Source organism: Cervus elaphus, chromosome 26 (genome assembly GCF_910594005.1).
Source record: "Cervus elaphus chromosome 26, mCerEla1.1, whole genome shotgun sequence".
Classification (NCBI taxonomy): Eukaryota; Metazoa; Chordata; class Mammalia; order Artiodactyla; family Cervidae; genus Cervus; species Cervus elaphus.
Window position 1 is genome coordinate 32,424,914 of NC_057840.1, and position 11,865 is coordinate 32,436,778.

At 44.6% G+C, this 11,865-nt stretch overlaps 1 protein-coding gene across 1 annotated transcript in view; it reads left to right on the forward strand.

Annotated features, from left to right (window-relative positions):
* The window catches only part of UST (uronyl 2-sulfotransferase), a 301,747-nt gene extending 293,486 nt beyond the window's left edge, over positions 1-8,261 (forward strand). Inside the window, exon 8 of the mRNA XM_043888418.1 lies at positions 5,225-8,261. Within this exon, the coding sequence (XP_043744353.1) occupies positions 5,225-5,508 (284 nt within the window). The 3' untranslated portion in view covers positions 5,509-8,261. The remainder of the gene's footprint in view (positions 1-5,224) is intronic.
* Positions 8,262-11,865: the final 3,604 nt, after the last annotated feature.

Consider the following 11,865-nt stretch of genomic DNA (forward strand, 5'->3'; position numbering starts at 1 on the left):
CCAACCATCTCATCCTCTGTCATCCTCTTCTCTTCCTGTCTTCAGTCTTTCTTCACATCAGGTGGCCAAAGTATTGGAGCTTCAGCTTCAGCATCAGTCTGTCCAATGATACTCAGGGTTGATTTCCTTTAGGAGTGACTGGTTTGATATCCTTGCTATCCAAGTATCTGAGCAAACTCTGGGAGATAATGAAGGACAGAAAAGCCTGGCGTGCTGCAGTACATGCTGTCACAGAGTTGGACACGACTTAGCAACTGACCACCAACAATGAAATGATCTGTCACCATAACACAGCGTTCTCCAATGGAGTGGCTCAGAAAAGCAAATAATGCTGCCTTTCCTGAAGGACCTGTGAGCCTAACCTCCCCTATCAGCCTACCCTAGAGAAATTTGATTTCTAGACATGGAAAGTTTGCTCAGGCAGGACCTTCCACTAAGGAAAGAATTTAGCAAAAAAAAAAAAAAAATATGTACAGTCAACACCAAAAGTTGCCCTTCGCATTAATCCTGTCTTACAGATGGATTTAACATACAGGTTTCAAATCAACAAACCTTTATTGAGGGTCGTTATGTGCCAGGCATGGAGCTGGGCACTGGGGATCTAAAAATGAAAAAGACACAGTCTCTTTCAGTCTGAAAACATTTTTGCTGGCTTGCAGGTTTTTCACCAGATCCTCCCAGACTTACCAAAGCATTCCCCTTGACTTAGAACACTCAAGCCCTTCTTTTCAACCGATGTCCTTAATGCCAGAATACACACAGGGCAAGGAGAAGTGGGTGGTTATAGATTTCCACTCAATTTGGAAATTAACAGCCAGTGATGAAGCAAAAAGGTGCTAGACTGGGAATTAGAATGCTCGATTTCTAGTTTCAGGACAGTCACTTATGCAACCCCAAACCAGTCCTGTGACCTCTCATGTCTTCAGGTTAAATGGATTGTTGTGACGATAGAGTGAAAACATGCTAATCCACAGAGCTCTGTGCAGATGAAGGGGATGCTATTTTGATGGGTTGGGGAAAGAATGCGGGGGAAGGCTGGTTTTTGAGCTGTTTATGCCACTTTTTATAAAGCTTTAATAATTCAGCAAGCTGACACAACTCAGCAGTCTTCCAACCGACCTTATTGTATAGGCTGGGTTTTTTTTGTCTCTGCCGACATTGGATGATCAACTGCAGAATTTTCTGTTATTGGGGGTTGGCAGTGTAGAAAGGGTCCCCATTCAGAGCCACTTCTCAGTGAGAAGCGAGAAACTTGGGAGCCTGGAAGAGTTTGTCCTCACACAGTCCTGACTCTATGGCTGACTTTGGACATGTCTGTAAGGGAAAAAAAACCATCCTTCGTTTGCTATTCAAATAAAGAGATCAGAAGTTGTTTTCTGTTTGCTTGCTTGTTTGCCCTTCTGATCATTTCACACCTCAAAGCCAGTGCCTACTTTGAGGAAATTTTCAGCAATTATTATGATTTAATGGGTCTTCTTTGGCCAATCCCTGAAGGTAAATAAGAAAAGTGAAAAAAAAAATTAAAAGTCAGCTGAAACCACAGCTTTCCTTTGCCAAAATGTATTTATTAATTAAAGGACAGGGGCAAAAAAACATGCCATAGCCAGCACTGTTATTCCCAAAAGGCAACTGAACCACAAAGCTAAGCACTGGAATTTATAGACTCCAGTGGGAGCTGAAAAACCCCAGATGTGAGCGTAGACCCGGCATTCATGGGTCTCTTGAGGATTTTCTAAGAAGCACGCTCAGATACTGCCTTTGTCTCCACTTGGCTGTCTCTGCACCTCACAGACACAGTCAGCCTTCTTCAGGCCGGACTCCATCCTCTTCCTTCTGTTGGTTTCTTTCTTTCACTCCAGGAGCCTGAGTGGAGGGCGCTGTGTTTCCCCAGGTGCGGAGCTATGAAAGTACAAGGACTGAGGGGGTACCAGCCGTCTCCAGACATCCTCAGCGTAACAGGCTCCGTTAGGAGAGCAGCTAGGTGGAACTGGTGGGTGTGTGAAGACAACAAATCCAGGGAAATTTCTCTTTGAAGTTTCAAGGTGGCTCGGGGGCCTCCTAAAAGTTTTCCATCTTTTGGAAACATACACATGTGCGCGCACAGAGAGATGTACCCTATACGTTCAGGCTGGCGCACATAGCCGATCTACATGATCGAATCCTTATAGTAGTTATGAAAGACCCAACTCAGGGCTTCCCTGGTGGTCCCGTGGTTAAGACTCTGCGATTCCACTGCAGGGGATGAAAGTTTGATCCCTGGCCCGGGAAACTAAGATCCTGCATACTGCATGGCACAGCCAAAACATTTTTAAATAAAAACTTAAAAAACAAAACCAAAGTTACTGCACTTGAAAAAGATTGCTTCTTTAAAAAAAAAAAAGAAGAAGAAGAAGAAGACCCAACTCCATGTGGAGTACTTAAGACAAGCTCACTGGGCTTGGTCCCTCTACTAGGGGGTTCTGACCAAGGTGAGGAAACACTGATGCTATGAAACCAATCAGAGGAACGCCCTGTCTGCCCCCATGGTGAGCAGGCCCACGAGCTTATACTGTGAGCTCCGTCGAACCATAAGAAACATGAAGGGTTAAGAGTTTGGGCTCAGCAGTCAGACTGTCTCAGGCCCAACTTGCGGCTTCTCCACTTACCAGCTGTGTGACCTTGAGCCAAGGTACCAAATTCCAATGTCACATCTGTAAAATGGTGATAATAAGAGAGCCTGCCTCACTTTGGAAAGATTAAATGCATGCTAGATAACTTAGCAGTCCTTGCACTGAAAAAGCACTCAGAAATGCCTAAAGATGATAATGATGATAAAGTCACATTCACCACTGGTAACTCCTATGCCTGGTACAGAAAACTCATTCCATAAATGCAGAAAGTAAGGAGCAAGGGTGACATAAATACACAAATGAGGACAGGATACACAAATGAGCTCAAACTAGAGCCTTAATTTGGACACAAAGCACTTGCTTCCTAGGTTTCTGTAACTCAGAATTTCAAAACCTTTTAATTGGAAGCCTAAAATTCAAATTTCTGTAGCAGCCAGGCAGGTAACATAAAAGAATGAACTGGCGTTTAGAGTCTGAGACAAAACGGAGAGCTGTGACCTCCAGCAGTGAGGGGTAGCCCTGCTCAGCTCCAGAAGAATATCGCCTCACTTTGAGAGAAGCCAGAAATCCAGACTTCCTTGTGAAATAGACCAAATCTTAAAACAACTAAGTCGATTTCTTTTAAAAAAAAAAATTACCCTCAGGTCAAATAACACATAGCCCGCCAGTCAGATCTCAGACTGCCCGCTTGCCTCCCCTGCCTTAATGGAAGCTGCTCTGTATTTGAGTCTTCTTTTGAAATGTTCGCCAGGGGACCCATGAGACGTGAGCTCCTCAACGTCATCTCTGGGGTCCTGCTTCTCAAAAGATCCACGTGGAGTTAGTTCTCCACTTCTTGATGGTTATGTTCGACAGTATATACCCACCTAACAAGGGCTGCCTCACTCCCCAAAGGATGCTGATAATAAGTATGGATTTTTAAAGCATGATTGTTTTCTGGCTGAAATAACAACAGTCTCCAAAAATTCCTAACAACTTCCTCTAGTACTGCTATTACGGCAATCTGGAGAGAGGCTGATTCCATAGTTCACGTAGCTTTGTTTTGTTTGGAGGGAAAGTCTGGCATTTTACAAAAATGTAGAACACTTAGCACTGGAATGACTTTTCCATAGCGCTGATTATTGTAGAGCAAGACACTTAACCATATGTCTTCGAAATGTGATTTTAAAAATTCTCTGCTAACCATAAAAGGCAAACTGCCCTCTAGTCTTTCCAAATGAAGGTGATAATTTTCTGCAGGCTCACAAAAGCTGCATGGGTTACAGCCCAGTACTTAGGGGAAACCTCATCACAAATGAGAGACCTGGGCTCCAATTCAGCTCTGTCGCTTACTCACTAGCCATGACCTTGGGCAAGTCATTTAATTTTCAAGAGCTTCTATTTCCCCATCTGCAAGATAGGGGCCATGACACCCCACAGGCTGATTTGGAATATTAAATAAAATCACATACAGATGGGCATAATCCAAATCCATAAGAGATATTTGCCATCAGTGTTGATTGCATCTGAATCTCTGCTTCTCCTGCGACAAAACAGCACTCCTACTTTTTAATTTTTATTTTTTTTAGCACTCCTATTTCTGACCATGAAATAACCCCCTGGCAATGTCATTTACCTTCCAATTATTTGGCAGCTCTGTGGAAAACAAAAGGACTGAGAAGCCATAACTGTTTCATATAAACTTTAGGTTGTGTGTCCACAGTGGTATGAAAACTAGAGGGTGGAAGACGGAATGAAACTGGTCAGAGGGGAAGAAAGGGAGGAGGGAAGAGGCAGGACCGGAGACCTGGGAGCACTAATATGTAAGGGACAGACAGCCCTGGGCCTGGAGCACTGAAGGAGCAATCAGGAGAGCAGGACCACCGGGGAAATGCTCCTGTAGACGCCACAGGAAGGCAGTTCCGAGATGGCGTGCGTGGCCATAGGTGCTGTGAGGTCATGCTAAGAAGTCCTAGAAGGCCTGAAAGATGCCGCTGAGTTATCAACAAGGAAGCAAGAGCAATTTGACTCCACTGGAGCACTGAGGGGGCAAAAATCAGGTTTTGATGAGTCCTGTCACGTGTACATGTTGAAAATCTGGTGATGACAAATTTAGACAACTGACCTTCCCTGGTGGCTCAGCTGGTAAAGAATCTGCCTGCAATGCAGGAGACCTGGGTTCGATCCTTGGGTCAGGAAGATCCCCGGGACGTCCATATTTTCAAATGAAAGAAACCAAGATGATTAGAAAGTGGTGAGACAGCCTTTTTCTGTGCTTCCTTCTGAAAGTAACAGGAAATAAAAGATGAAAAGCAGGTAGATGTTGTGCTCAAAAGACTGTATCACTTACAGGTAGCCCTGAATCCTGATCAAGTTCCATCAGTTCACATCTCACAAAGGGGATGTCAGCTAGTTTAGGTGTAGTCGTCTTGTGTTGACAGTAACACCTGGGATACGATGAAATCTTTCCCAGCGTTGCTGGGAAGCCACTCTTCCCTTCTCGTCCTGGTCTGTTGGTTGAGTTTCTTTCCTTGGGAGCCGCCAGGGTCACCAGGTAACTCAGGAGCTCACCTCCATCCTCTCTAAGCTGGCACATCGCAGACTCTGGCTCATGTGCAACCCCGCTTCTTTTCCAGAGCATAGGAAACTCGGAAACATGACCGTGACGGTGAAGAAGACCGTCCCCTCCGCCGAGGCCGTGCAGATCCTCTACCAGCGAATGAGATATGAGTATGAGTTCTACCACTACGTCAAGGAGCAGTTCCACCTGCTGAAGCGCAAGTTCGGACTCAAGTCTCGGGTCAGCCGCCCGCCGCTGAGACCCCAGTTCTTCATTCCGACCCCACTGGAAACCGAGGAGCCCATTGACGACGAGGAACAAGACGACGAGAAGTGGCTCGAAGATATTTATAAGAGGTGATGCCAGTGCTGTGTTGCCTCCAGTGGCTTAATCTCCCTTTCCAGAAAGTTTGTGTGTGTGTGTGTGTGTTGGGGGAAGAAAAAAATCCTTAAGGGACGAAATGAATGCTTCACAGCATTAAAAAGAACAAACGTTCCCACAGGTTGGGGTCATTGGGAGATGCCCGGTTTTGCGGGCTTTATTTGTTTTAATTTTATTCTGTGTTTTTCTGGCTCCTTGGGTCCTTCCCAGGTACACTAGACGACTCCATCACAAGGCATCTTGTCATAAAAAATAGCTTTTCTTCCCCGAGTATAAATGAGAGAGGAGGGAGAAACAGAGCCTACAGCCCAGGAACTCATCATTTGTCACCTGTAAAAGTATTACCTCAGTGGTTGAAAATGTCCAGACTTGTATATTTCAGTAAAAATGCAAAACCACTGCAGAGACCAGGAAGCCTACTCGAGAAGGCTCTAAGAGGAAATGGTAAGACAGATAAGGACATCAGAAAGGGAGGATGTCCCTGGATAAGTGATTTCTACCCACACGGGTAGAATTCTGCCCCTGGTCCATCTCGGGGGACACTTTCACCCAGAGCAGCACATGTATTGTCTCTGAAAGAGCAAGTCGGCTTCTGCCACACCTTCGATCAGTCCAGAGCCTTGAGTACCTCTCAAGGTCAAAGTGCATGGCAGGCTCCATTGAGACATTCTGTTCACAAGCTCCATTCTGCCAGACTTCAAAGTAGCATAGCCGGGAAAAGAATTTGTTGGCTGTGTAAGGAAGAGCACAGGCAAGACATATCGACTCTGAAGGACATGTGGCCTAGGAAAATGGCATGACTATGTCCTTTCCCCCTGTACGAAACATCTCTCATCGGCATTGTTTTACCTGGAAATCCAGGAACTGATTGTAGCTCTGACACTTGATTCCTGTGGCCTAAGGTCTAAGCCTGACCACAGACAGGGCATGATCTACCAGGCACACCCCTGGCCAGCAGGGTCCCAGGTAGCTTGTACCTTTCACCTTCTGGTCCCTTAAGAGGTACGTGTTTTGGGTGGAAAGTGATGCTGAGTTCTGTGCAAGCAGCAGTCAAACTGAAGTCCACTTATTATGGAAGCAGCTCCCTCCTGAGAAACCCTTACTAGGAGGTCAGTAAGAAAAGCAGGAGTTTCTGGGTAAGAGATTGCTTGGCCAGCTTCATGAGTAAGTGTCCGCCCCCAAAGTGATCTGAGTAGAAGCTGGGCAGTCCCATTCCTTTAAAATATCTCCTCTCCAGCCCATTCCCATCACATGCCCCCTCTGCGTGATGCCTTGGTTCAATCATCAGGAATCTATTTCTTTGGATTTTGAAATGTCTTCATCTGTGACCATCCCCTTCCAAAAACACGTATACTTCTGGGCAGATAATACACAGTCGGCCTACAAGCAGCAGTGAAGGTGGTGGTGGCAGGCAGGATCCTAGGGACAAATTTTGTCTCCTTCAGGTTTTTTCCCCTAGAGCCAGCCCTTCAGGAGCATTAGCAAAGTGTGAGTTGGGAATACTTCACAGTAAATAAGACTCAGACTTTACACAAGCTACACATTTTCTACTTTTCAGAAACCAACAAGTCTCTCTAGAATTTTTTCTTCGTTCACTAAAATTGGACGGTAGCCAAGATATAAAGCAAGTCATTTGGAACCTGTCAAGTGTGCACTAAAGCTACTTTATCATGAGATGTATTGAGAAGGCTCCACCCTGCAGGAGTCCAGTGAAGGCTGGGACCACAGAGGCACAGAGTCCAGCATTTGGCCACTTGTGAGCCTCCCTTCTGTCTCAGAGAACTGGGGCAGGAAAGTGATGCAGGGAAATGTGCTTAGAAGAGGAAATATCCTTTGTCCTGCTTAGAGAGACCAGGGCCCTATTGTTAGGCTTACTTTAAAACTCAACCCAGAGAACAGCTGTCATAGTCAACATAGAGTAAGAGCTATTGCCTGGTACGTTGTGAATCACTTCTTTGAAATTGCCTATAGAGAACAATCCTTAGTTTACACACTGTGCAGTCCCACTATCTGAAAATAAGGTCCGCTGAGTGTTCTCTGCTGTTGTCAGGACATCAGGACAATTGGTCATCTTTAAAAAATGCATCCTCTTAATGCAAGTGCATGTGAGCACTTCTACCTGTGTGTTCAAAAGCAATCATTGTCAGCAGTACTCACTGTACCATCAGAGGCTGACTGATTTACTTACCAGGACTTGATGTAATTTTGCCCAACAAACAGCCTCTGGGCCCTAGAAGTCAAGGCACTTCATCAGTTTATTTGGCACACACGACAACATTTCTCTGGCCCTGAGCCCAACACAGTTTGTACTTCATGAAATATATTGTACATTTTACATAGTTTAATTTAAAAAATACATTTTAAGCTGGTTGATCTTTGACTGCCTTATTTATTATAACCTTTCAGCACATTCCAAGGTTTTAGTTACTCAGGAAGGAGTTAATTAAAATGATTTTATTTTGGTCTGATGGATGTTTTTTAAAAGGAAAATTATTATTATGAACCTTCAGTCTACTTTCCTTGAGTGCCCTAAAAGTGCTTGTAAATCGTTTTGTTTTTGTTTTTTTTTTTCAAGAAGAAAGAAAAAATGGTGTTTGACATTGATGGAAATTCAAAAGTATATATGGAACTGAAACATTAGCTTAGCTAAAATAAAAGCAATCTGTGTTTGAGATGAAGTGTTCCTTAACTTATTCATTACCTGTGTAAATAAATGAATATAAATAAGTTGATATTTTTTCCCATTCTGTTGATAGCTGGAAATAAAAGTGCCTGCAGATTCTCACTGCCCCCTCAGCCTGCTTAATGGGCCAAAGCTTCTTCCTTAAGATGTGATTTGGGGAAAGATGCATTGTTAAAAATCTGGAAACACTCCTATAATTAGATTGATGCTTTTGTTGTTATGTGCAGTGGTTGGTTGGGTGTCAGGGTGCTTGGTTGGAATCCTCAGCCTTGACAGGAGGGATCTACGCTGCCGGCCTGTGGTCACGTGGGAAGATAAGGCTTCCCATCTCAGGTAGTCTGATGTGTGCTCTGATCTCTTTCCCGAAACATGTAGCACCTCCACAGCTGGGTGACTCTAACCTCCAGAGGTGAGCGGCTTCTGATCCGCAAATGCTCTCTCTGAGAAGTTTCTCTGGGAGTTACAGAGAGACAGGGAATCTCCATGCTTTCTAGACACTGGACACTCCAGTCCAATTCCACGTGACTGGAACCAGAATCTTGGTACTAAATGAAAGCAAAATCTGTTAGGGTAAAATAAAACATGCTTTACTTCAAGTAAGAATCTGAGAGTCGTAAACAGCGAAGTGATAAGTGGTTACCTTTCTTTATCACTTAATTTGTCTGTAACCCGGTCACGGGCTATTTGAGTGCACTTTAAAGGCAAAAGGACTAAACAAAACTAAGATTCTGTCCCACTCTGGAGCTGCTTGTGTGGTCTGAAGTTCTTTATAAATGGGCTGTTACCTGCAGGCCTATCCAATGAGCTATTTGGCCTCAAATGAATTTTATAGGTAATAGCAGTATTTCTTAAAAGGCAAAATGATGATCCATAGCCATTCAGGAAAAAGATTCACGTCAAAATGGTGAAATTCCCTTCAAGTTAAAATAAAGATTTATTTTACTAAAATAACTTACTTCCATCTGGTAACAAAGAAAATGATTTTTTAAAGTATCTTGAATATCCTGCGAAAGAAAAGGCAAGTTTGAGCTAACACCAGGGTTAAGAATCTGTTAAAAAAAAAAAAAAAACCCAACACACACACATGGAGCTTCTTTCACAGCTCGGAAAGCTCACTATGGTGTAAACCAGTGTATTCGTTTGCTAGAGCTGTCATAACAGAGTTCCGCAGAATGGCTTAAACAACAGAAATGTATTTTCTCACAATTCTAGAGGCTGGAAATCTGAGCTCAAGATGTTGGCGGGATTGGTTTCTTCTGAGGCCTCGCTCCTTGGCTTACACATGGCCATCTATTCCCTGTCTTCTGTTGGTCTTCACTCCATGTGCCTTCATGTCTATATCCAAATATTCTCTTTTTATAAGGATCCCAGTCTTAATTGGATTAAGGCCCACCCTGACAATCTTGATTTTAATTTGATCCCTTCTATAAAGACTCTATGTCCAAATACTAATCACATTCTAAGGTACTGTGAACCAGGGGTCCACATATGATTTTCATGGGGACACCATTCAGCCCATAACACCCAGATTACAGCAGAAAAGTTAGAGCAGATGAGAGAAGCAAGCCTAAAGAGTCACAGACGCCCCCTGCCCCCCGCAACCCGAGAGCTGCAATGGGGTCCAGCAGTCATCGGGTCCCTCATTTCGCAGATGAGGAAACCAAGATCCAGATGGAAGATGTAAACACATCACAGGCTAACTTTTTCCACTCATATTAGTTTGTTTAACTTTTGAGTATCTACCAAACTAAAACTCTAAAATGGTGAGAGAGCCGGAGTCATCTACTGACCTAGCATCAGTAGAAATAAGGCATATTTAGCCCCACTCGGTTCCTCCTGCCCCCTGAACTCAGCAAGCGAGGTGTCCTCTTTGCTTCTATAGGAGCCACTCTATAGGAGTTGGTGCTGTAGGATCCTCTTCTCCAGATGGAGGCCCTGTTGGTTTCCAAACACTTCAGTTCTTAGAGATCGGTATCAAAATAAATATTTGAAATCTTTCTCTGTACTCAAGGGACCTGCTGTGCATGCTAAGTTAATTCAGTTGCATCATGTCTGACTCTTTACGACCCCATGGACTGTAGCCCGCCAGACTCCTCTGTCCATGGGGTTCTCCAGGCAAGAATACTGGAGTGGGTCACCATGCTCTCCTTCAGGGAATCTTCCCGACTCAGGGATCGAACCCCCAAGTCTCTTACATCTCCTACACTGGCAGGCGGGTCTTCACCACTAGCGCCACCTGGGAAGCCCACTCAGAGGACACCGTGGTTCTTGTTTCTGGATAAACAGAGTTGGACCACATTTGCCCATCTCAAATTATAGTTTTAGTTTTCTTAAGGGCAAAATGAAAAGTCGTGTTCTGCTTCCTGTAAAGTGTTTCGGATGGACCCATCTCAAAAAATAAAGTCAAATGTGGCTCATAAAACAAGTTGAAGCTGAGTGCAGGCATGCCCCTGGAAAACCAGAACTAGAGGACAACGAGGCCCTGATCACTCACAGGCCTCCTCACTCCCTGACTATTGCACTCTCCCAAGAATTCCTTTCTGGCTAGGGCAGGATTGGCTCACAGCTCAGGCACTGCCAATTCCCAGGGAGCACCCAGGCCCACAGATGTTCATGGGTCACAGAATTGCAAACTGACCACTTGTGCATTTTGGATTTCAACTTGTAAACAGGGGGATTCCCTCTTTTAAAAAAGAAAGAAAGAAAGAAAAAGGAAAAAAAGGAAAGGGAAGAAAAGTCACCATGCAAAGGAAAAGTGTGAGCTAAGTTTTTCCTTTTCCAATCTTGGCGTGTGGGTGTAGCTATCTTCAATCTGACTCTTGCCAGACACTGTATGCTTTGAGCAGGCATGGAGCAATTTGCCTGACGCTGCACTGCCAGAACATTGAGACCTGACCTGTAACATGCCTCTTCTTCCAGTCCTGAGTGGGGACAGCTGGGCGGACGGGCTGCACCAGACGCAGCCCGCTGGCTGCTGGGTACAGCTCAGAGAAGAGGTGGAGAGCAGGAAGCAGAGCGCTGACTGACCAGGGCAAGCAGCAAATCCCCGAGTTCAAGTCCCAGTTGGTCGATTCCACTGGGTGTTTGAGTAAAGCACTTGACCTCCCCAGGCCTGAAGTCACCCCAGCTGGAAAGCATTAAGAAGAAAACAGGACGTCCCTTGACAACCAAGAGCAGCTTCTGGGATGAACCTTGTCCCACCCTCCACCCCCATATGCTAAGAGACTAAGAATCACAGTCCCTCTGGGGCTGACCAAGGTTTTCTGCCCTAAATGCTGTGTCCCCAGCAAAAGAGAATAGAATTACACATAAGTTCAGGTCTACAAATGCCTTCAGTCCCTCATGTCTTAAGTGCCGTTGCCCAGCATACCAGTAAGTCAATGGAAAGCAGCACTTCTGAGATGTGAATGAAGCCAAAAGGAAGATGTCCATTCTACTGGACATGCATCAGTGTTATTATTCAAGGCAAACCACTCTGTGGATTTCCGTTTTTCTCAACACTCTCTCTGGGAATTTATCTAGCTGTGAGTTATAAAATTCCTCTTTAAGTCACAGTTTCTACTAAATACAGGCTTCCTGTAAATCCTTTAGAGTACCCTGTATTTCTGATCCTGTTAATAAGGAGCTTAAAACCATCCTTGTGTATTAGTACA